This window comes from Scardinius erythrophthalmus (assembly GCF_964197995.2).
Source record: "Scardinius erythrophthalmus genome assembly, chromosome: 9".
In the NCBI taxonomy this organism is placed as follows: domain Eukaryota; kingdom Metazoa; phylum Chordata; class Actinopteri; order Cypriniformes; family Leuciscidae; genus Scardinius; species Scardinius erythrophthalmus.
In genome coordinates this window covers 43,126,382-43,151,949 of record NC_138229.1, presented here as the reverse complement: position 1 = coordinate 43,151,949, position 25,568 = coordinate 43,126,382, and the positions used below count along the sequence as shown (strand labels likewise).

Genomic DNA, 25,568 nt, shown 5'->3' with positions numbered 1-25,568 from the left:
AGTTTGTTGACCAATGGCAAAAGGGGGAGGTTAATGGGAAAGCTCTTAATACATGCACACACCATACATTCAACTAGTTATGAGTTTCCCTTTTTACTGGAACAAAGTAGCAGTTTTGGTTTACCACCATATTATAAAATTTCCAAGTGATAAGGGCGAGGATTAAAATACACTATGACTTTCACCCAGATTTTCTGCCCCGTTTACAGTATAGAGTCGAAGGTAGAGCCATTCTGCAGATTTCGGCCAGTCTGAATTGACAAGATTTCAAAGAAAATCACAGTTTATGTTGGATACCATTTTTTTAGCTTCAGACGGCTGCATTCACATTGCACAGTTTAAGTGACCCAATTCCCACTTTTTCCTCCAATGTGGCACAGATCGGATATGGCCCATGAACGTGTAAGCAAGAAATATAGCCAATAGTGTACCAATTGAGGCTGCACAAAGGTAAATGGGATTTGGTCCAGCCTATGGAGGATTGCTATTGTCCTGACAGCTGACGAGCACCAGTAACGTTTGTTCTAGAAAGTTCAATTCAACTGTCTGAACACAAAACAAGGTTTGTTTATCTTGGTCCATTTATGCACATAAGGGTATAATCTCTAGAACGACATGTAAAAAAATGTAACCACTTTTTTTTTTTTTTTTACATTTGGATCACTAGATCTTAGAGTAAGTTGAAACCCAATACTTTCTAAAAGTGTTATCTGGCATTTTCTCTAAAAGAAAAAAAATGCTGTCATCATCAGCTCTCGATGAATCTTGGGATGGTCTGCTCTGTAAAGCATCCACTCCTTCTGTCCTTCTTGGCCCAGGAAACAAAGGATGCATTTGTAGGCTGCATTTAAAGGAGCCTTTGAATCGGGCCAGTCTTCATCACGCCACTGTGACGCACTCGGCCCGGGAATGCAGCCTTCGAAGGACGCAGCCTCTGAATTTGGACACAGCTATTGTTTATGTTATGCTTCTCCTAGCAACACGGCACATGCTCCTGCAGGAGTTTGTGTTCACTTAGGCCCTGTCTACATCTGGTATTAAGATGCATTTTGGTTGATCCGATCACAAGACGATGAGAGAGACACATTCCTGCTTACATCTTTTGTTTTAATCCGTCTCTTTTATCAATACGTTACCATTGACAAAATCATCTAGTGTTTTAAAATCTGATTTTAAAAGTTGTGGTGAATTTCAGCATTTTGACCAGTTGTTGATAGGATTGTGAAAAGTGAGCGTTGTACACCTAAATGAAGGCAGATCTGAATGTGATTGGCTCGACTGCAGATGTCAGCCATGTAGTATTGTGAGACCAGTAACATGCATTAAGAAAAACAACAGTCAATATCCATTTCACGCTAACTTTAAAAACACAAAAGATCTTTTTTTCTCTCTCTTTCAAACTTTATTGCATTGAAGTGAAGAAATCAGTCTTCAAGTGTGTAAACATGGATTCTAAAAGTATTTTAAACTCTACCAAAGACATTCTTGATTTTCTCAATATAAATATTCAACATTCAAGTGGAAAGTTTAACTAAAAACCCATTTCATGTTTTGCATTAAAAGAGATGCAATTAATGCATAGTACGTAACATCACTCAATTATGATAAAAGTACAAAACTGAGCAATTCTAAATGTGAAATCCAGCCCAAGACGAGATTGTTTTAGCAACAATATAATGGCAAATCAATATCCACTTATATTAATATTTAAAAGCTACATTAAACATTGCTCCTCTTAAAAGTGCTTTATGAACTAATGCAACATTCTCAGCCCTCACACACATCACACAATCTGACTGTTGTGTTCTTAAATTATTCTTGTTATTTCTACAATACAAAAAAACACATTGGCCACTTTACATGTTTGTCATTATGAAATTCAGAAGTGGAAAATGATTGTCTCGGAGATCAATTTGATCCAGCTAAGCACACCATGTGTTTTATTGAACCCTAAAGCACATCAGAGGAGCAGCAGGTGACAGGGATGAGGGACGACCCCTGTGACGCTGGCATGAGCAGTGGAGTGTGTCTTCAGTAGTGTAACACTGACGTACCGTCGTCAGATGGGGCTGTTCTCATCTCGGACCAGTGAGATGACGCTGCAGTCTGTAGAGCAACGGCGCAAACGTGACTTGCTCAACATCTCAGCGCTCTGACACTTCCCGTGGCCTCTGTGGGACACAGAAAACACATGTGGAGTTACAGTGGATACTTGCTCACTCACACAACACTTCTCCAACACCATCCTACATTCTCCAAAGCCATCATTTGGTCCTGTCCCTGTTCACACACTTGAGAGCATGTGTGTGCGCGAGTGTCTGTCTCGGGTCTGAAAACACCAAAGCTCAGAGCTCTTAACACACACTCTCTCGAAAATACCACTTCAGAACGGTATTTGAAGCCAAGCGTTTCCCATCATTCTTCATGTTCAGGAACTCCTGTGCCTCCAACACACAATATTTCAAGGACAACTTTCTAGTGTGCATTAAAGTGATTATGTTTTAACATATACTTTATTTGTAAAATGTAGTGTTGCACAATATATTGCTGCAGAGATGTGTATTTTGTAGGGCTGTGCAAGGATTAATTGTTTCCAAAATAAAAGTTTGTGTTTACATAATATATGTGTGTGTACTGTGTAGAGTTATTTTGTATATATAAATGCACACGCATCTGTATATTTAAAGGAGAACTCGGCAACTCTAGCGAACTCTAGTCACTTCTTCGCTGATTTTCCCTTTTGTTGTCGCATGTTTTCCCCACGAGCTCCCCCTACAGCTGTGGGGGGGCGTATATTTCACAACACTCACTGTCGTAAAAAACTCACTTGCGGCGTCCTCCTCCCTGGAGCTATGTTGGTAATCTGGTAATACATCATACATGCGTGTGTGTTTATGTCGAATTGCCGTAAAGCAATTCGTGTTTCGTGCTCGTTCTCGCTTCTCACAAGACTTCCAATTTCTATCTTGCCGGGACGGTAGTCCCAAGTTGCAAGGTTGGTTTTCCGCCTGGTAACGCTGGGGGGAGCGGGGAAAGTCACCAATATCACCAGAACAGGTTGTTTAACCATCCAAATGATTTCTAGACAGTTTTATTAAGTTAAAAAAGTTCTGCTCTAAGAAATATTTGCATTTATATATACAAAATAACTCTACACAGTACACACACATATATTATGTAAACACAAACTTTTATTTTGGATGTGATTAATCGTTGCATAGCCCTAGTATGCACCATAATTAAACTGAGTTGTTACATTAGACCTACTGAACACGTCCAGAAGTTTATTTGAACTTTATCAGCGTTTTAAGTTGCAAACACCTTACAAAAGTGAATTTTGCACAATAGGTGCCGTTTAAAGCTCACACGAGTACCTGCTCTCTGGAATGAGGTGTAGCGTGCGGTACAGGTCAGCAGTGGAGGGCACCTTCACCGGCACAGATTTAGGGGTGGAGAACGCGCTGTAGGACAGGGACTTGGTCTGGAGGGGTGGAGTGGACTGCAGTTTGGCCTCAGGCTCAGCACCTAAACACATTCAGATGATTCAAGATGATGCTAAATGAATGAACTTCAGGAACGGTCTACAAAATATCGGACGAGCTTCACAAGCAGAAAAGTGAAGCCGTGGGTCATTCTCACAAATCAATCAGTTGTTCACCTCGGAGGAAATATAGGACATGGGAGGTTCTGTCGGGAGATACTCACTGACTGATAAAGCACTGTGCGGCTCAGGCAACGCAGGTCTTTTACGGTCTACAAATGGAGTCATGTTCAGAAACTGGGTCTTCAGCCACGCAGCTCGATCCTCCTCGAACGATTTCCTCTAAAGAGGGAACACACAGCAAGTAGGTTAACCCTGCTGTGGCTAAAAACAGCAAGATAAAGTGCAAAAAAAGAGGACATGTGCTTTTTTCCCCCCATGTTCAACTTCATTATAATAATTGATGCTTTTATTTTTCAATACAAATTTGATTTCTGAAACACAGTATGTTTTTAATAGCACAATGATCTCTGATCTGTCAAAAGATTAAGGAAAATAAGATTTCTCAATTCATGACTACTTTAATGTTTTACTGTAATAGTTAATGCTTTCTGTTCAGTACCTCGTGTCCCAGGCGAATAGCAGCTTCAGTGAAATTCCTCCTCTCTCGCTCAAAGTTTCTTTTCTGCTCGTTGAAGAGCCTCCATTCCTCTTTGAGCCGCTCCTTCTCCTCCAGCGTGTAGCAGTCGTTCAGCAGAACTGCGGTCTCCTCGTCACATGGCACGCTCAGCTGCTGCTGTAAACACACACCGCCATCAAAATCAACACATCCACACATCTCACACAAGAGCAAACACACAATGTGATCTATGCTTTGGCCCAATTTATGGTTGGGACTCAGGTCTGATATTAGTAACCTCAGGTAATTTAAAATAAAAGTGGTTATACCGAATGACCCGTATCATTGTAAAATATGATCTACGTTTCAGCCCAGTTTATGCATGGGGCCAGACACTACAGGTCTTCACAGGTCTACTTGGATCTGAAAACCCGAGAGGTTCGGGTCCAAAACTTTGACAAATGGCTTGGACATGGGTCAGGTCTGATATTAGTACAGGGTTCCTACACAATTTTCATTTCAAAATACCATACTTTTCCAAACTCAAATTTCCAGACTTCCCCACAGATACTAATAGAAACCTCAGGTAAATTAAAATAAAAGTGCTTTTAGCGAATGACCCGAGGATACCCGAATTATTTTAAAATATGCCAACTTTCCACTATTTGTTTCAGGTGTTTAACAATCGGATCTAGCTGGGGTCGAAAAAAAATGACTTGGGTCTAACTTTATCGGGTTGGGTTTTTCTTTGGGTAAGGGTGCACACCACTAATGTTAGCATTTGCAAACTCTGCACACTAGTTACCCCCAATGAAAGACGATAGAATTACAGCGGCTCACGCCACAGCGTTCAGAGCTGAAGTGTGGACGCATTTTACGCTCCACCATAAAGAAACCACTAAGGAGATCGAGAACAGTTGTGTTGTTTGCAAAATAAGCCATTCCAAAACTCAAATCTAAAGAGCTCAATTAACATCCTGACGCCGCAAGATTGACGTTTAGATGAATATGTTCATATGTTCTGCGTGCTTTCTTTTCAATAACAAAATAAAACAAAAATAACAGCGGTGAGAAACAGCAGTTCAGAAAGCATCTGATCACAGCGATGTGGAGATGTCTGAACCAGCTTTACAATTCAGCACTCCAGTCAAGTCATGTTTATACAGCACTTTTACAGTATTAAATATGAAAAACAGCGTAAATGAGCCATGGAGTGGACTATGCACGTCAACTACCCCACTGTTCTGATTAAATAAGAAACTTTGCTCAGGTTTTATGCACTTTTATTAGTGTTAGATGTTGTTCACCTGCAGAAGCTGCTGCTGCACGTGAATGAACTCTTTACACTGTTGCAGCTCCAGCCGTATCCGCTGCATCTCCTCCTCATGATCCTTCCTGGACATCAGCTCCTCGGCCTCACGCTCCTGACACGCCACCAGTGACACTGCAACACACACGCAGAGATATTCATCAAGACCCATTACTGAAGAACTCACTCTGAAGAATGTTCAAGAACAAGAACAGCATTTACAGTGCCACTCCACCCGTTTACTCTCCCTCATGCCGTCCCCCATGTAGAAGACTTTCTTTCTTCAGATGAACGCAAACTAAGATTTTTAGCTAAATAATCAATCTCTGTGAGTCTATATAATGCAAGTGAATGGGTGCCGTATGACAGTAGACTGGAAGGAGTGATTTATAGTTAAAAAAGGGTTTAAAAAAAAAAAAGTATTTTTCCAACACACACTTGACTTCAGATGATCACATCCACTGTGGTTGTGTGGATGACCGTCATGAATGCGGTGTGTGGTTTTTCAAATGTGTCAACCAAGCGGCAGCCATTCAACAGCAGTATATGAACTCGCAGCCGTATACTATGTAACTTTGTTCAAAAGTCATCAATCCTACATCAGTCCTTCTTCCAAAACGTGTTTGTGTCTTACCCTGATTCACTATAGTAAGTCTATTATAAGTGTTTATATTTTAGACCTCTCAGGATGGTTTTGGCGGGAACTACATGAGTACAAGTGTACATGCGTCACTCGCCCGTGCACATCTTCTCATATCCGTAAATAGAGTAAAGTTGCTCCGGCTGCTCTGACGTGTGTCTGGAGTGTGTGTGTGAGATGGGTATGAGGTTTAGGGGTAGGGTTAGTGTCTGTCTGTCTGTGAGTGTGAACAGAGGAGAGAATTCTGGAGAAAAGACAACGAGACAGAGCTCGTAATAAAACAAGAATCAACATCAGCTTGGCTTTAGGAGATGGAGAGAACTGAGGGGTTTGAACTGTCGTAAAAATGACACGAATATGATGGTGTTTTATTACTCACCAGGAGAGTAAGTGTTTTATTGAGCAGATAAACTGTCATATGTATCTCTCTAACAGAGTAAAGCATTATCTATTGTGAAGATCATCTTATGTTAGTTGTGCTGGAGTTCATTCAAGGAAGTCCAGTGTCTATTAATGGGTAAAGCTACAGTAATGTCTTCAGCCTGAGATCCTTTCATCTAAACTGGTCATTTCTCTGAAGCCTAGAAGTGAATGATTTATGAGCAGCAAGATAACCATATTCATCTGCAGTCACACAGAGCCGAAGCACAGCCAGAACAACCTTCTTATGCAAAATGCATGCAGTTTTGTTTTTAAACCACTAGAGCAGGGGTTTTCAATTAAAGTTTCAAGAGGTCCGGTCTCTACATTTCCTTCCCAGCGGAAGTCCGGATAATACTTTTAGGAACATTTATACATTTCCATCAAGGCAGCCGTAGAACTTTATAAAAAAACAACAACAACAACACACTAAACACTCAAATAGTCATTAAAGATGAGAATCTTGGGTCAAAACAATGATGTCTAAGAATCTTTACCAAAACTTTATCCCAAAAAAGTAAATATTTCTTCCAACTGGATATGAATATAAAAAGGTTAGATCAGATGTTTTAATAGGCTATTTTTCTATTTTACATTTAGACACCTTTGTGTTCGGCCCAAAGAAGGCCTTGGGACTAAGTATGGTAGTAAAATAATGCCAAATGTTCTTGAAACAAAAAGCCTGTTGAATTGCACTACTTGAAAAAAAATAGGCATTGCATTAACCATGCTTGCATTTTAATAGGCTGAAATTCAGCATGGTTGAATATTTAAGCTGTGAATATTTCAATTCAAAACATTTCAAACACATTTTCATTATTAAAAATTCAATAATCCATATTCACCTTTCATATTTCACTTCCAAAATATTCAAACTGTTTAAAAATACAACCTATAATATTCAACAGGCAATTTCCGGTCCATTTTACTTCACTTTGAAAATTCGCTTCCACAAATACAGTGGTTCAAATTCGACAGTAAATTCAACATTGACATCCAGGAACTGCAGGAAAAGCAGTAGATTGCCGAGTATACTCTCCATCTGCTGTTAATCGACCTCACCAGCAGGAGGTGCAAAAGCACGTGTTGTTGACGAAGACCAGCAACAGTTAGAACAAGCCATTCATTCATAAAATGAAAATGATTATCTGTGTCAGTATATGCGGAAAACATGATAAAGACACGAAAGCTGTGTCTATGTTTCATTCAATAACTTCATTGTTACTTTCCCTGTGTAGCCTACATGTTACCAGCTTTCTCTACCATGAACGGATTATAATCGGTTTCGTTCCCTCAATACCTCATACTCAAGGATTCCCCTTCCGTCGGGACAAAACACGTAGCTTAATGGACTAATACAGTGATATAAAAGTGTGTGAGTGAGTGAGTGAGTGAGTGAGTGAGTGAGAGAGAGAGAGAGAGAGAGAGTGAGTGAGTGTGTGTAATGGACATAACTGATTAAAAAAGTATTTATTTTTTGCCTACTTTTTTACTTGGCAGTTAAATGATAAATCTCATATTCACATTTTATGCAAAATCAGTTTTTTTTTTTAACTCAAGGTTGGGAACTTCATGAAAACTATGTCAGTGCAAGTATTTTGTCCTCAGAGGCGATCGCTGTGGTTGCCAATGTTAATTTGACTCCGGCTCAAACACACATGACTCTATCGCCGTGTCCTAAACTCGCTCGAGTACGTGCATACGTGTGTACCTTGGCTGTCGAGTCTCTCCATGTGGCTCTTGAGCTTCCTCCACTGCAGGCGGATGCTGTTGGTGAGCTGCTCGCGCGCCTGTTCACACGACTGCTCTAGCGTCTCTCGACTGGAGTCAGCAGTGTCCTCCTCGCCCTCAGACACAGCCTGAGGACACACACACACACACACACACACGGAGAAACAGGCCATCACTCACCTGCATGCCCTTCCAAAACAATAGACTTTTCACAACACCTGAAAAGTTTGTGTGCCTCCATTAACAGTTCATAAAGTCATTGTCAAAGTAATCCATATGAATATAGAAAATGTATTTTATATTTCTAGTTTTCATGTTTAGTTCAGTAATTGCAATGTGCTTTTGTCATTTATTAAAATATTGCTATTTTAGGTTTAATTCAATTTTTATTTCAGTTTTAGCTTTATTTCCAGTTAATAATTTTAGTGCTTCAACTAACTTATTTCAACATTTACAATAAGGTGCATTAATTAACATGAACTGATAATTAACAACACTTCTACAGCATTTATTACAGTAATAAATGTATTTGCTCACTGTTAGTTCATGATAGTAAATACATTAATGTTAACAAATGAAACTTTATTGTAACTAATGTTACTGCAACATTTCTATTATACGTTACATTTATTTTAACAGTTTAAGAGGACAATAATAGCCCTGATTCAAGTAATATAAAGAGACATATTTGCATTTGTTTGGAATTATTGGAGAACATTATTTCCCACCAATACACACACACGTATATATATTTTAGTCCCTGTGGTGAAAATCCAGCTTTTAATGTTGTTTATGTGTCTATGTGGTGTTTTTAATGTGCTTTAAGACAAACCATGTGTAAATTCATAAGTCGACACCATTGCTGAGTATTTCCTCCTTAAAACTGCAGTGAACCAAAGACAGTCTCAAAAACACGCTTTGAAATCGCTGGTGTTTCTGACTTCACAAACTACCTTGTAACCAATCAGATCAACGTGTGATCGAGTGGAGGCGGGGCTCATTTGCATACTAAATGAGGCAAGGGTATCGAGTAACATTCAAGATATTTTAAGGCACAAATAAATCTTTTTCAAGGAAAAAACTTAAATATGTAATATTTAATTTCTGTGATCAAAGATGAGTTAAGAAATAAAATGATTGACTACAGGGGGACTTTAAATATAAATGAATAGAAACAAATCTTAAATATATTTATTTATTTAAATATATTTATTTAAATATATTAAATACTTTAAACAATGCATTATTTACTTTTATCCTGCCAATAGTTGACAGTAGTTTAATGTACAAAAGTAGTCTGCCTTTTGTCTTTTTAAGCATTGTTTTTAAAGTTGTTTCAGTGGTGGAAATAAATCTTTAGTATATCGAGCATTGATGAATTTTGAGTTTCATAAAATCTTATATATTTTTAAAGTTGACAGACTCTTGTGACTGACTGAGCTCAGACCTGCTCTAGGCTGTCCTCCGCCGGCTCCGCCTCGACGCAGAGGCTCTTGGGACTCAGGATGGCCATCATGTCCTTCTTCATGTGCTGCAACACTTTCTTGAGCTCGGAGTTCTCCAGCATCAGAGATCTCTGGCGCGCCTCATAATCACTCAGCAGAGCCCTGTACATCTCACCCTCATGTCTGACAACACAACAGCAAACGCTCACATGTCTGCAGTGTAAGAGATGACACTGGTGACACACACACACACACACACACGTGAGCGTTACCTGGCCTCCATCTTGCCCGTCTTCCAAAGGCCTCTCTTGCCATCGGACCTTCCCACATAGTTGGACAATTCAATGGCTGAACACATGAGGACAGAGAAGAGAGAGATGTTTCTGGATATTGTGGATTAATTTACTTGACTTTTTTTAATTGTTAGGTACTTATTGTGTTGATGTTGTGTTGTCTAACACTTGCGCTGCTATTGAGGTGGATGCGGGTCAGGACAGGTTTGGTGGTATGGGGAGATTTAAGGGTGGGTTAAAAGGGAAGGGAAGGTCAACAGTGTCATTATAGCTGGAATCACAAGCAGGTCATTTTATATTTTACTTATATTATAAGCATGTATGTACACAAGTGCATCATATCAAATGATTAATTTAAATGTTAGTACAGAGTAGTTAAAGACACCTAATATAAAGAGTGACTGAAATCTCAAAGCTATAATTTCTTTCAACAAGCTAAATTGATAGATGATACATTATATTACACATGGAATATATAAACAGGCTCTAATTTTTTTTTCTTCTGATATACATTTTTTTTTTTTTTTAAAAATCGAATAAAAGACTTGCTGTTCTATTATGTTATTTACAAGAGTTTCTGTTATGGTTTTGTCAGAAGGTCTTCAAAAGTACTGGACCACACCAACAGAACCACAACTTATACAGTAGAACTCGCTATAACAGTTCCTTGTTTATAGATTTTAAGTCAGCTTTTAATACAATTAAGATTATCACCAGCATGTTTTTGAAAGAAGTCTCTTCTGCTCATCAAGGCTGCATTCATTTGATCAGAAATACAGTAAAAACAGTAATACTGTGAAATATTACAATTTAAAATGTATATTTTGTATGTGAATATATAGTAAAGTGTAATTTATTCCTGTGATCAAAGCTGAATTTTCAGCATCATTACTCCAGTCTTCAGAGTCACATGATCCTTCAGAAATCACTCTAATATGATGATTTGAGGATCAAGAAACATTTATGATTATTATCGTTGTTGAAAACAGGGCTGCTTCATATTTTTGTGGAAACAGTGATGCGCTTTATTTTTCAGAATTCTCTGAATAGAAAGTTCAAAAGAACAGCATTTATTTAAAACATAAATCATTACATGTAACATTATAGTCTCACTGTCAATCAATTCAATGTGCCCTTGTTGTCAAAAAAAAAAAAAAGTGTGTATGCTTTATTATAGGAGGAACTGCAATTATCAGCTGCCGGTTGTGAGGAGCTAATAATGGCAATATTTTTCATTTATCTTGTAAATGTCGTCTCTAAAGCCCAATGTATACTTCTGCGTCAAACTCCCGCTGTCGGCTGTGTGTAGCACACGTCCCCTTCGCCGTACCCTGACGTGCACCTCTCCAAAAACGTAACAACGCATCAATTATGCACGGACACAAGCGCTGTGATTGGTCTGCTAGAGCCCCTCCCTCGGGTTTGTGTGTAATTGCACATCATTGCGGACGCGAGCAGAAGTATAAATGAAAACCTAAGCGTAGTTTACAGCGTAGAGGCTCCAGCGTACAGTAGGTCCGACACAGAAGTATAAATCAGCCTTTAGTCTGTAATTTCTGCACTACACGCATCACTCAACAGAATGGTGAAAACTATATTCAAATATTAAGGCCAAAAGAAAATAGTCGCTAGTGACCCGAGGTATGCAAGTATATTTTTCTGCCCAACAATAATTGAATCTCTGACTTAAATTAAACTCACCTTTATTCCTCAAGGAGGCAATGCACTATGATGACGTGATGTTTCACTCATAATTACGGCAGGCAGAACACAAAACATGAAATGGCTCAGCGATTACTGTAGAGCGAGTACTGAGCGAATCATATATTAGTGGCGCGGTCACTTGATGGAGAAGCTGTCAGCGATCAAAACACTGATTTTGAAGAGAATCTGTCTGAGACGGTGAACATGAGCCAGATGCTGAACGTCCTGGGAAATGAGCTCTGACGAGGACAGTGATGATGGGAGAAAGCATCTGCTCAAAATTAACTCCTCCGAGTAACAAAAGGGAACAAAATATGCTTTATTGTATTATTTTTTTAATAGTTATTAAAATATCAGGAGAGTTATTATCGCAACAGTTAGAGATCCATCTGTGTTAGATATAGATCCGGGGCACTAAAGACCAGAATATTTAATAAGGATTGGCAAAACATTCATGCATTTAAGTGATATATAACCTTTTAAGGGTTCCATCAGGGGAACATTTTATGGATTTAGCTTGAAGTATTTTGTTTTATTCCATTTTCAATTTGAATTTAAATCTGAATTAAACAGCTGGTAAACATACTTTATCACTAGAAAAATTTAACTAACCCATTAAATATGAAGGAATTATGGAATCATTAAGACATTTCTCTTTATATAGAACCTTTTTTGGCATTAAAACGTAATGGCAAGTGTTAAGTTTAAGTTGTTTGCACTAGGCAAACTAGAGCAGAAGTGCAGAAAAAGAGAAACGTTAGAAAATGTGTTTGTAATATAGGCTTGGGCGGTATTGGAATTTTGATACCGTCAAACCTCCTCCCTATTTTACCGGGGTATACGGTATTACCGTGACTAATTAAAAATTATGACATAATGGGCTCAGATGGCGTCACCAAACTGTTGGCTTGTGCCTACACCGTTCAGAAACTGAATGCCAGATCAAAAAAAAATAAAAAAAAAATAAAATCAAGCCGTGCACGTTGTGTCTGAGTCCGGTCGACGGCATTAACTGTTATGAGCCCGAGCCCACCATTATTCAACATAATATCTGTGTGCGTGCAACAAGCAAGAAGTGCCTTTGTAATCCGGTGACGCGTGTCCATTGGTTTTTATTAATAAAACTTTTCTGCAAAGATGGAAGTTGACGATCGCCATCTCTGTAGTGAACGCGCCTATAGAGAGAAATGCACATCATTGATCAATCAGATTTATTTTCGTTTTGAATTGTTTCGTTTAAAGAAATTGACGATCGCCATCTCCATAGTGAACGATAGAAAGAAATGCACATCATGGATTACAGAGAGTAGGCTAGTCTATTTCTTTTCTTTTCGTTTTGTATGGTTTTGTTTTCTGAAATTGATGATCGCATCTATGTATGAACGCACCTAGAGAGAAATGCACATCATGGATTAAATAATCAGAGTGGGCTTTTTCTTTTCGTTTTGAATTATTTCGTTTAAAGAAATTGACGATCGGCATCTCTGTGAACGCTATAGAGAAAAATGCACATCATGGATTAATCAGAGAGTAGCCTACCCTATATTTCTTTTCGTTTTGAATTGTTTTGTTTAAAGAAATTGACGATCGCCATCTCTGAGTTTCGGTTAATTTATGAGATTTCAATGCAAGTGACCGTGGCATGCCAGCGCCCATCATGTCATGATTATATTAAATCCAGGCAATTTGGTTGATGAAAAATTGATTAAAATTAAGATACAATTTATACAAAACGAAATTCGTTTTAAAGAGGCCTTTTACAAAACGAAATTTATTGAAGTGGTCAAATCGTCTGACTCCCGATGCATCCCATCTTATTTGTGCTGTTCACTTTTCATAATCAACAAAGATGGAAACAATAACATTATAATATTTTAACAAATACGAAAGTTAATGCGCTTATTTAATGAACTCGAGAACAAAATGCATCCTGGCAGTAGTGAGTGGGTGGTAGTTTCGGAGATGCGACTTTAGGTTAGAGGTGTTTACATCTCTCGCGGTCACCTTAATGGCACAATTTACAAATTGCCTCGTCCGTATTTACCGCCTCTCCCTTCTCATTTGGCTGGAACCAGAAATATTACCAAACTGCAACCACACAAGCATTTTTAGGCAATAAATAAATTATATATATTATAAGTGCCGGTAATGACGGTATTGAAACTGATACCGGTGCTATTTTAAGATCCCGCGGTATCCGATATTACCGTAATACCGCCCAACCCTATTGTAATATGTCCCCATGTTACTGTAAAGTTCAAACTAAACTTGCATTATGTTTTTCTTTTCCAGATAAAAAGAGAACAACACAACAGGTGCTCACCGAGCTTCTTGTCCCTCTTGTCCACGAGCAGCTGGTTGAGCCGCTCCTTCAGCTTGGAGCACTCCCTCTCTTTCCGCTTGGCATCATGGTTGTACTGTGTGGCTCGACTGGAGATGATGCTCTGCAGTTTCTGCACCTGCAGAATATTAAACACACACAGTAGCAGTGAGGCGTGATTGTGAGTCTAACAGTTTTCAAACGAATGAACAAATCAACCAACAGACAAAAAACAAATAGCAGCAAAAATGTACTTCACAAACTTACTTTATAAACACACAACTAGAATATACCGTGACAGTAAACAACAGTTTTAAGTTGAAAACAGTAAAAAGCTGTGCCAGCATTTAAAGGGGACTAATAAGCCCTTTTACGAAGTCTTAATTTTGTTTTTGGGGTGTACTAGAATGTTTTCATGCTTGACTGAACAAAACACATTTTTCACATTATTACAGCTCCTCTCTCCCCAGTCTGGTTTAACACGTTGATTTCGATGAAGTATGAAATATGAAAATGTGCTGTGATTGGCTAGATGACCCAGTGTGTTTTAATTGGCAGCACTTGGCGTGTAAATTGTCCCACCCCTTCATAAACACAAGTTCTTCTCTAATGTAAATATAAATAACAATGGCGTCAATTTCAAACCATTTTGCGCCTGATTCAGACCCTGACAATGTTAACGGACAAGAGGGTCGTGCATAAAAGATTTCATGCACAGACTTTACAAGCACGGATTTCAGAGTGGTATGTTTTTTGTAATTTTATTATACATTATAGATACGGTGTTATCCACTAATGATGCGCGGGTCGTCTCATAACCCGCGGGCCCCGCGGGTAGCCCGCGGGTCGGGTTGGGGCGGGTAAAGAAATTGTCACTTTATTTGCGGGGCGGGTTGGGGCGGGTCATTAAAAACAAAATAAAATAAAAATCCATATATGTTGCATGCAATGTCCAGCCCATATTAAATATTTGGGAATATCAATCTAATCATATTTTTTAGTAGGTTCTTTGATAACGCCGTAGCAATGCAACTTGCGTGATTTCCCCAAACCTTTGGCGTCACGTGACACAGCTCGCGCAAAGCAGCTCGCGCCAAGCAGCTCCCGCCGCCAGCCACAACAACAAAGACGGAGAAATAAAAGTGAAGATGGAAGATGAGGTGCGGGAGAAATTGAGGTCGGGATTTTACATAATTAAAAGAAAAAAAGGTGAATGATGAATTAGATGAATACAAACGCTGCTTTGTAAATATTGAAAATGTTTAAATCATTATCTTATTAATATGACCTGATTTATGGTTCATATTCAGAATCGTCTGTTATTGCCAGTTGGCGATGTTTCCAAGCACTTTCAGGCTGAAATAAAGGCTGTTTTCATTTACATTACAATGCCTAATATGTCTATTTAATGTTCGCGGGTGCGGGGCGGGGCGTGTTGTAAAAATAGATACAGTAGTGCGGGGCGGGCTGGGGCGGGCCAAATAATTTCATAAAAGCGGGACCCGCGGGTTGGAAAAAAAGCCGACCCGCGCATCACTATTATCCACCATTTAATCGTGATATTAGTCGAAAAACTATGGCAATACTACGGTGGCCGAGAAGTGCAATATAAACACGCGAATCGACTTTCTCCTGCCGCAGTCTGCTGCACTTTCTGCATGTCTTGATTGACAGATGTCTCGTCCAATCAGCGGTCAGTATTCCATTCGCCACATATACCTACCTTTTCCGTTTTGTCTGACTTGCTAATTTGTTTTCAGATTTGTTGTTGTGTTTTTTGATTTGTTATGTTTTTGAAATTGTTGTTGTGCTTTCTAACTTGTTAATTTGTTTTTAGTCTTTCCATTGCCTTTATAATTTGATGTTTTGTTTTCGGAATTGTGATTTGTTTTGCACTTCTCGGCCACCGTACAATACTAACAGTAATCGATTACAAAACCATGGTTAATTTTCCTAAGGAGGTAAAGTAATTTTCCTAAAGCTACAGTAAACAAGCTGTTCTCCATAAAATGTGCTGATAAACGTTGATGTTATAATGTTCAGGAACAGTTTAAAATAAAGGTTAACCTCTCTAAGTTAGGAAGGTCAAACAAATGAGTTTTGGGAATGTGGAAAAAACAGCATCTCTTTGACAGAGACAACAGTGTCTTCTCTAATGCAGCTCATCCAGGCCTCCTTACTTTTTAGCATATTCCGTGGGCGGAGATTATTTAAATGAGTAACATTATGACTTCATAAGATCCGGAAAAATCGCGCTGTAGTCCAAACGAGCCGTTCGCTGTAGTTCTTGAAAAGCAGATTCTGTTGAATAAAATATCTCCCTTTGGAGTGGATTCTGAGCTTTGTAAGCTTGCAGATCTTTTAAACGCTCGAACAGCAACACACTAACTAAAGTTGTAAAAGTTAAAAAGCATAATAGGACCCCTTTAACTATTAATGATTCATTTAATAATAGAGACACATTACAATGCAAAGAAATTTGAATGTTTTGCATCCCATTTTCACCTTTTAAGCACTGAACGGTATGGAAGCTCGTTTCAGCCCAAAAAAAAAAAAAAAGGTTAAAGGTGCCGTAGAATGGATTATTTTATTATTTTATAATGTTTCCTGGGGTGCCCTTATAATGTTAGTATGTTTATTAGATCAAAATTTGTTATAATTTAGAAATAAAAGGCATATTTCCTAGCCTGATTTCATACCCTGATCTGGACACTCTGTTTGAAGGGGCGTGTCTGCTGTGAGACTTCAGTGTAAACGCCCACTGCTGTGATTGGCTGACATGCTTGCATATGAAATATCTGGCATTACATGTAGAGCTATCTGGAAAACATTTACTATTACAGCGATTATACGTTTTTACTATTACAGCTATCGGGATTAACGAATCATGGTAAGTTTTTTAAGTATTTAGATCTATTCCAGCATTGAGCAGATGACAGCCTGTCGATCGCGTGAATGAAGATCTTATCACTGCAACGCGATTTACTGATGCATAAACAGTGTTGAACGACTTTGAGAGAAAGATTATCTGTCTGGACTTGAACAATTACACATCAGAAATTCACATAACCCACTGGTTCTCCAGAGGCTCGGATGAAGGAGCTAAAAAAATATTTTTGTGTTCATTTGTAGTTACATCCAAACACTGAACAACTGCCATGCTTCGTTCGCTCGTCTGCAAGCCACGATGTCTCTCGAGGAAAAAACAATATCGCGCTGGATCTAGATAACACAGTGTAAATTATCGTTAATAAAATCACTACTTACCGCTTGCGGGAATATAACGTTAGTTGAAATTGCCCCCTTCGTCCGTTTGATACGCCGAGAGAAGCCTGGCCGCTTGATATTATTCCAGGTTAGAAAAACAGTCCGTGGTGAAATGGGCAGAGCAACTAACAACTTCGAATTTAACTGTAGCGGTATCCGATTATAGATAGATTATAGATAGATTATAGATAGATCTGCCATTTTCTCTATGATCCTCGCTTGTTTCTTCACCTGCAGAACTTCTGATGATTCGGCTGTGCAGTTTCGCCTGGCACTGAGCATGGGCTGGCATATGCAAATTTTTAGAGGCGTACATATTAATGATCCCAACTGTTGCGTCACAGTTGGTGTTATGTGGAGATTCGCCTGTTTTTTAGGGGTGTTTTTCAAAAACGAGATTTAAATAAGAAAGAGAAAACTATGGTGTTTGAGACTCACTGTATGTCATGTCCATGTACTGAACTCTTGTTATTTAACTATGCCAAGATAAATTCAATTTCACATTCTAAGGCACCTTTAACTTATGTTGATATTTGAGATTTTTTTTCCTCAGAATTGAGAGATACTTCATAACTCACGAGTTTACATCTCACAATGCGGAGGGGGGGAAATAATTGTAAATCGCAATCGAATTCTGAGAAAAATACATACATTTTCTTTTGCAATACACTGATCATTCAGTTTGGCATTTGTGTAAAAGATGAAGGATTTTGTTTGCTGGGGGTTATGGCGTAAAACTTAAACAGGATAAAAAACGAAAAGTTTCTTTATAAGAACAAAAGCGTGATGGGGTGCAGTCGTGACGCCTGTCTGAGCGCGAGCATGTCTTACTTCCTCTTTCTCAGACTTCAGGCAGTTCTGTAAGGTTTTGATCTTCAACTGCAGCTGTCGCTCACCCTCATGCAGGCCTGAGTTCTCTCTCCTCGTGTGCTCCAGCTGATCCTGACACACACACACACAGAGCAGAACCATTAGGATTTTACATTACAACCATTTCCTCCTACTTCACTCAGAACTATCTTCTTTTTGAACGAGTAAATAATTAAACTCAGCACTACAGCAGTGTGCAGAATAGATCTCAGATATCAAATGTTCACATGTAAATGTGTTACTGCTCCAAAAAAATAAAATAAAATACATCTCAGACTATGAAAACCATTGATGTTGAAATAAAATATAAATATTATTTGAAAAACTGTTTATTGCCAAGGCACAATTTCTAATTTTCATTTAGTTTAAGTTGAAGCACATGAAGTGTGTGTGTAGTAGAGTACTTTGAGTCGACAGTGGCTGTGCTGCAGATGCTCGAGGTCACTGGTGTTCTTCATCTGCTGGTTCTCCAGCTCGTGATGGGCGCGCTGAGCCCTCCTCTGCAGCTGCAGCACCTCATACAGCACGTTCAACACCGGCACCGCGCTCAGACCACCCGAGGTACACTCCACACTCACTCCAGACAAGCCCAGCGAACACACCTCCTGAGGAGAACCAGGACAACACATATGATCACCACAACAATCCAGTTAAGAAGATGTGATGAACATGTACAGTACTTAAAGCTGCAGTGTGTGATTTAGAGCGGCATCTAGTGGTGAGTTTGCGAATTGCACCCAACAGAAGTTACAGTGGCAGACAGGAAGTGATGTCATCGTCTGAGACAGCAGAGAGTAGCCGCCAGTTAAGCAAAGAGGTTTCTTGATGATTCAGTAAAACGATGTTATTGTTACTTGTTCATCATTGTGTCAGTGTTTTATTCGCTGACTTTAGCTAGATTCTTATCATGAAGAACAACATAGTGACGAAACGCGTTTGTCCGCTCAGGGCCACTGTAGAAACATGTCGATGTAAGCGGACCCGCGGTGTGTGTGGAGAGAAACGGCTCATTCTAAGGTAATAAAATGGTTCATTAAGTAAGGTCTTTATACTCCACTGAAAACATAGTTGTGTATATGATATTGCATTTCTGCCAACAGATCCTCCTAAATATTACACAGTGCACCTTATTGAACAATATTGATCTGCCTGCACTGACACCATTATATGAGAGCTGAACTGAGCTGGACGATGACATCACTGTTTTCTCCAGAGCGGCTATGAATTAACTAAATAACTTTTTTACAACGAAAATGAACCATCATTGAACTTAATCTGGACTATGACACTATTTTCTTCTAGATCAGCTGTACAGCAGAAACTTGTTGCATTATCACCGTTTATAAAGGTCATTCAGTCATTGTGTACTATGTACCATGTAGACTCCAACATTCAAACTCAAAACTAGCGTTCTCTCCCACCCAGGTCATTCACTGGCACACAAGACATTTTGCAGTTTTTTTAAATGTACTGCGAATGTGAAAGTGCTTTATAAAATCAGAAAACAGCATCTAATGAACCTATGAAAGAACATTAGCTCTCAACATGTAGAGTGTGTTACGCTGCCTCAAAAGTACATGTACACCATGATACAAACAGCAATGGTGTCAAACCTACGCAAGTTCGAACAGGAAGACAGAAGTTACTGATGACTCGTTTCACAAGACAATTACTCAGTTTTTTCTGCACTTTGAGCTCTGAAACTTTGCAACCTTTTACATTCACAAACAGCTTTATTACACACTACATGAAAGGTGATCTGAAAAAGAATATATTGCAACACCAATACTCGCCAATAGGGGTGTAACAATACCCTCATGACACGATTCGATACATTTACGATACGATATTACGATACTCCAAGACATATGATAAAAGGTTAACAATTTGTTATTGTTGATTAAAATGATAAATTTGGTGTTTCATTGTGTGTGTAAATGAATAGTCTTGGACTCGGTGCTGGAAACCCAAAGCACAGGACAATAGAGACACCAGAATAACAATATTCATGATCCTGAAGCTGAAGATACAGAATTACTTTAGATGAATATGCTTGCACTCTTTCACTGACTTGATATATTTAAAATAATGTAGGTCACTTTTTACTGACATTTGGCATTGTCAGGACCCACAAATATTCCACCATCGCATTATTATATATTATATTCAACAATATATATAAATATATATATATATATATATATATATATATATATATATATATATATATATATATATATATATATATATATATATATATATATATATATATATATATATATATATATATATATATATATATATATATATATATATATATATATATATATATATATATATATATGTATATACAGTACCAGTCAAAAGTTTGGAAACATTACTATTTTTAATGTTTTTGAGTATGAGTAAAACGTTAACAGCATTTATTCATAAAAACAGCATTTATTCAAAATAAAAACATTTCTAACAATATAAATCGTTACCATCACCTTTTATCAATTTAACGCATCCTTGTTGAATTAAAGTACTAATTTCTTTAAAAAAAAAAAAAATAGTTATTGTTCCCAAACTTTTGAACGGTAGTGTATATTGTTACAAAAGATTTCTATTCTAAATAAATAGTTATTTTTAACTTTTTATTCATCAAATAATCCTGAAAAAAGTATCTCAGGTTATAAAAAAATTATTAAGCAGCACAACTGTTTCCAACATTGATCATAAATCAGCATATTAGAATGATTTCTGAAGGATCATAAGACACCAAAGACTGGAGTACTTGCTGATGAAAATTCAGCTTTTCATCACCAAAATAAATTACATTTTAAAATATATTAAAAAAGAGAATCATTATTTTAAATTGTAATAATATTTCATAATATTAGTTTTTTTTTTTAACTGCAGGCTTGATGAGCATAAGAGACTTCTTTCAAAAACATTAAAAATAGTAATGTTTCCAAACTTTTGACTGGTACTGTACATGTAAACTTGAATTTTTCATTTTGGGTGAACTATACACCATACAGTTTGTCTCTATCCACGATACATATTATTGCATTTTTGTACTCCAATATATTGTGAAACCCCTACTCATCAATCATCAGATAAACAATAGTAATAGTTTAAACGTTTACACCACGTCTAACACATGAGCAATGCTTGAAAACACCCTTTGTGATGTACCTGGTTGATGTATGCGATACACTGGGCTATGTTGTCCTCAGTGCAGAACGCACTCAGCACGCTGTAGGAGGCTTTCGGCAGAGCCATGGTGGAGTGCAGCGACTGGGCAGAGTTTCGCCTGGAGGGAGACATGCTGAGCCCAGAAATACTGGAGAGCTCTTTGGTGTCTGCACAGAAGACAAAAGACAAGGCAGAGCCGGTTACTGGAGCCCGCCTTGACATGCCTAACATCAGTGCTTTAACATGATGTCGAGCCGCTGCAAAACAGGTAAGCAAGTAAATAGGTTTAAGTGCAGGAAAAGCTCAACAACAACAGCAATAATATAGATGCAAGCAGCAATTATGGGTCCAAGCAAGTTTCAACACATTAGGCAGTGGTGTTGCCAAGATATTGGAGACAAATAAAGTTTTAAATAGCATTTCAGGGTGTTCTGACAAGGATCTGAGGAAAATTAGGTGACAATTTGGTGAAAAACATATTCAGAAATTGACTGGGAATTTAAACTACGCTATGAATTCGAATTAGAAGGGGAAATAAATAATCTTTCCAGGCCTCACGGTTCAAAAGTTACGAGCCTCAAAGTGTGTGCAAATTTGACCCGTTGGAAAGACATGAGGTGGAGAAAACGATGACAATTTTCTTCTTGGGGTAAACTACTCCTTCCAACTCATTACAGAAAAAGTACAGAGAGAAATACATTAGTTTCAATATGATGCAACATTACACAGATTAATTATAAACAATCCTTAAACAATCCTTAAATTAGCTCAGTCTCTCAAGCCCAACGCTCACACAAGTCCCAGACACAATCTTCCCATGTTTGAGGCTCACCGAGAGACGGATCTGGCATCATTGCTGGAGTCCACCAATCTCCCATCATGTCCACATTCGGCTCGGCCGGGACTCTTGGCTGTCCCGCTCTCCCAGAAGCAGGCTAGCACTCGGCCATCATCGCTCCTGAAATAGCACAGTCGTCAGACTGGATTACAGGATTCCTCTGAAGCCGGATTAAACAGCAGGATTACAGAGCGGGCTGAGGAAACATGGAGAGCAGGAAAAACAGGAGGATCGAGGTGGAAAACTCCTCAGGGATGGGTAATGACTTATATTACGCCAGCTATACACTCATGCAGAGCTCAACTTAATCAATCCAGACATCATCTGAAGAACACCAGAGTACAGTCAGGCAGAGCTGTGACATAAGAGAGCTGGTATAATCTGAGCTGGGTCATGTCTAGGCTAATTGTCAAACAACAACTAGGCTATTATTCACACGGACAACAACTGATTTCATTATTGATTAGCTGGGTCTGTGTGTCACCACTGAAAAATGGATTTAAGAAATGTGAATGTGAAATGGAATCAATTGGGGGAAAAAGAAAAGTGCAACAATTTATTAAATTGTAGAAAGTGTGTGTAGCAAACTAGCTTGTTGCCCAGCCCTGCCCTACATCAGAGGAGCGGTGTCGTAGCGTTTATGTCGACACTTTAAAATAATGATGTGCACGGAGAAATAATTTAATAAACAATGCAACACTCCATGAAAAAAAAGTAGGAAATGTCAATTTTGACTTTTGAAAGATTAAACAAACGACTGAAATATCAGCTTGAAACGGCAACGGTCACATTTGAAGAGAGTAACAGTGATGAATGACATCTTCTGGATTTAGATGAACAACATATTAACCTCCCAACACCAAGACTGATTTTAGTCACTCTTATAGAAATGCATCTAAAACGGCTCAGTGAGATTCCCATTAAAATCCTCTTGGCTTCTGCAGATCTTCGTCTGCTTTACATTACTCAAACACAGATCTCTAAACACACGACGTCCTCTGCCAATCTCATCCTAATCAAGAGTTGCAAATTCTGTCTAATAATTTAACACCTTTCACAAATATCAGCACAATGACTAATGTGATAGTGATTATACACAACAGCTCAGTAAACAAGTTAAAGGGTTAGTTCACACAAAAACTAAAATTCTGTCATAACCGACTCACCCTCATGTCGCTCCACACCCGAAATACTTTTATTCTTCACAACACAAATGAAGATATTTTTAATCAGATCCAAGAGATCTGTGTTCCTCCATTAAGAGCTGCACAACCACCATTTTGACACTTCAAACTAATCAAAGAGATTGTAAAACTAATCTCTGCTAATACGAGCTGTTTACAGCTGATTTTCTGAAGAGACACGACTGCTTTATATGACGAACAGATTTAATTTAGGATTTTATTCCTGTAAACAATCATCAACTCACACATCAGGTGTGGTAAAGGGAAGCTGACGCATGTGCGCTTGACATGAGAGAACCAATCAGGTTCACTCTCGTGTTACGCATCACGTTTGAGCTTCAGCAAGAACCAATGAGGTTCACTCTCGTGTTACGCATCACGTTTGAGCTTCAGCAAGAACCAATGAGGTTCACTCTCGTGTTACGCATCACGTTTGAGCTTCAGCAAGAACCAATGAGTTGGTTCTTATGTGTCAAAAAAGTACGGCTGAGCTTCTGTTTATGGTCGCTGATGTTTATATGTGAATAAAAGCCACATTTTTTTTCTTCATTTTTGGCTGAACCAACCCTTCAATATTAAGTGCGTTTCATTTGGACATAAATGTTGTCTTTTTTGCTCCGTTTAACAAATCTGCATTTTTGGAAAGAATCGTTTGATTGAATCATTCAATGACTCATTCATAAAGAGTCACATGCTTCATTCCAGATTGAATAAGCCGTTTGAATGAATCATTGAGTGAATGACTCACTCATTATGGATGGAGACTTGCTGCGACCTACTGGCTTTTTAGGGTCATATTTAAAGCATAATTTGATATAATAACTTCAATTTTATCTTTAAATCTAAGGTTCCACTGGCTTCTGGATTATTACAGGAAATACGCACTGCAACCAACACTGTGTTCATGGTGCAAGTGTCTAATAATAATTATTATTTTTAATAAATGCCTTTTCTTTCAGCATGAGCTTATCTAGATAGTTATCATGACTGCATCAATTCTACTCATTGTGTTCAAAGCCCTCGGCAACATCTGTAGTCCCATTTAGCCATTTGTTAAACAGCGTTTTTCAAGACACAGTGTTTACGGCATAGCCTACAGATAATGGGCATGTATGAAACAACAAGTTAATAATTAATCATCTATGCTTGGAGTCATTTCATGTTTTAAACTGTACTTTGCTTTCAGTATCTGTCATGACGTAAAACCAAAAAAATAAAGAGTTGCTCAGAGAAAGGCTAGGGAGGTTTTATCAAGAAGATTAAGGTAGATAGTTGAGATTTTATTCCCACATCAGCAGCTGACACTATTCTCATGGCAAGAGCTGTTTTACAGGGTTCATTTTCTATTAATTACATATTAATACACATGTATAAAAATCCTACAAAGTTATGGTAAGATCTTATTAAGCCAGTCCTTTAATAAAGCACACCAAGTAAAATCGTCATCTTAACTGCCTCATAATCTTAAAACAAAATAAGAGATTTCTCATGTCCGATGACGTGTTTACAGGCGCGAGGGCGGGGCTACCTGTCACTCACATGAGATCCACCAATAGCAGATCACAACCAATCAATTCCTCACAGTCAAAATCAAATGAAAACAAAGATTACATTCTTGCAAAGAAAACAAACTCAATCTATGTATGGCAGAAACGCACGGTGTGTGGAAAAGCTTCGAGTAACTAACTCAATTTCAATACATTTGTATTTAAAAACACCATTGCTTCAGAAATGTTCATTTGTATCAACACTAACTTATCTGCAGTCGTCCAGTCTGATTCAATATTCTCAGTTCTCACTGTCTGCAACATTATTTACTAGAAAAATAACATGTTTATTTTCAGTGAATGACCGTTGGCTGGCGTTCAGTGGGTCTGTCTCAGTCCTCGACCTAAACAGCATTTCTAGGCGGGTTGAAACACATCCATTCGACCCTAGACACGCAGTCTATGTAGGAAACACACGACATTAGAGACACAGCCCGAGCTTTAACTTTAGCACAGCGCTAATAACACAGTCAGTCACACATGTTGACTTACATCAGATGCAGCTCCGCGTATTCAGCCCGTCAGATCAGCATGTGCTCACGTGCTTCAGATCAGAAAGATCCCGAGCGAGTGTGTGAGTGTGTGAGAGACTGCAGTGCGAGTGTTGTCGTCCACCTGCCCTGGAGCGCAGGAGATGTTTGGGTGATTTGAAGCGCACCTCCGCTCTTCCAAATAAACAAGCGCGACGCTCATTGGCTAGCCTGTTGTCAGGCAACCAGC

At 38.5% G+C, this 25,568-nt stretch overlaps 1 protein-coding gene across 7 annotated transcripts; it reads right to left on the bottom strand.

Annotated features, from left to right (window-relative positions):
- Window positions 1-1,088: 1,088 nt before the first annotated feature.
- ssx2ipa (synovial sarcoma, X breakpoint 2 interacting protein a) lies at window positions 1,089-25,568 on the bottom strand. 7 transcript variants are annotated; one of them, XM_081375078.1, is made up of 15 exons: window positions 25,341-25,551; window positions 25,057-25,248; window positions 22,112-22,237; window positions 21,280-21,446; window positions 18,504-18,704; window positions 18,061-18,171; window positions 13,966-14,101; window positions 9,918-9,993; window positions 9,648-9,828; window positions 8,181-8,328; window positions 5,408-5,544; window positions 4,104-4,277; window positions 3,706-3,823; window positions 3,375-3,525; window positions 1,316-2,171 (listed from the first exon to the last, which is right to left on the bottom strand). In XM_081375078.1, the coding sequence occupies exons 3-15, from the start codon at window positions 22,158-22,160 to the stop codon at window positions 2,060-2,062; spliced, it is 1,761 nt and encodes a 586-aa protein (XP_081231204.1). In that variant the 5' UTR covers window positions 22,161-22,237; window positions 25,057-25,248; window positions 25,341-25,551; the 3' UTR covers window positions 1,316-2,059. The 7 variants fall into 7 exon arrangements, with proteins under 7 accessions (XP_081231202.1, XP_081231201.1, XP_081231204.1 ...); XM_081375077.1 differs by having other exon boundaries at window positions 22,112-22,313; window positions 25,154-25,248; window positions 25,341-25,482; XM_081375076.1 differs by lacking the exon at window positions 25,057-25,248 and having other exon boundaries at window positions 1,089-2,171; window positions 22,112-22,313; window positions 25,341-25,517.

What these genes read in the sequence shown, in the direction of transcription:
- ssx2ipa (XM_081375075.1), bottom strand. Translation starts at nt 22,160, where the DNA reads ATGATGGGAGATTGGTGGACTCCAGCAATGATGCCAGATCCGTCTCTC. An exon ending in ACAGCCACTGTCGACTCAAA is followed by an intron (nt 18,172 to 18,503) that starts GTACTCTACTAC and finishes TGTGTGTGTCAG; the next exon opens with GATCAGCTGGAGCACACGAG. An exon ending in CTATTCGCCTGGGACACGAG is followed by an intron (nt 3,824 to 4,103) that starts GTACTGAACAGA and finishes TTCCCTCTTTAG; the next exon opens with AGGAAATCGTTCGAGGAGGA.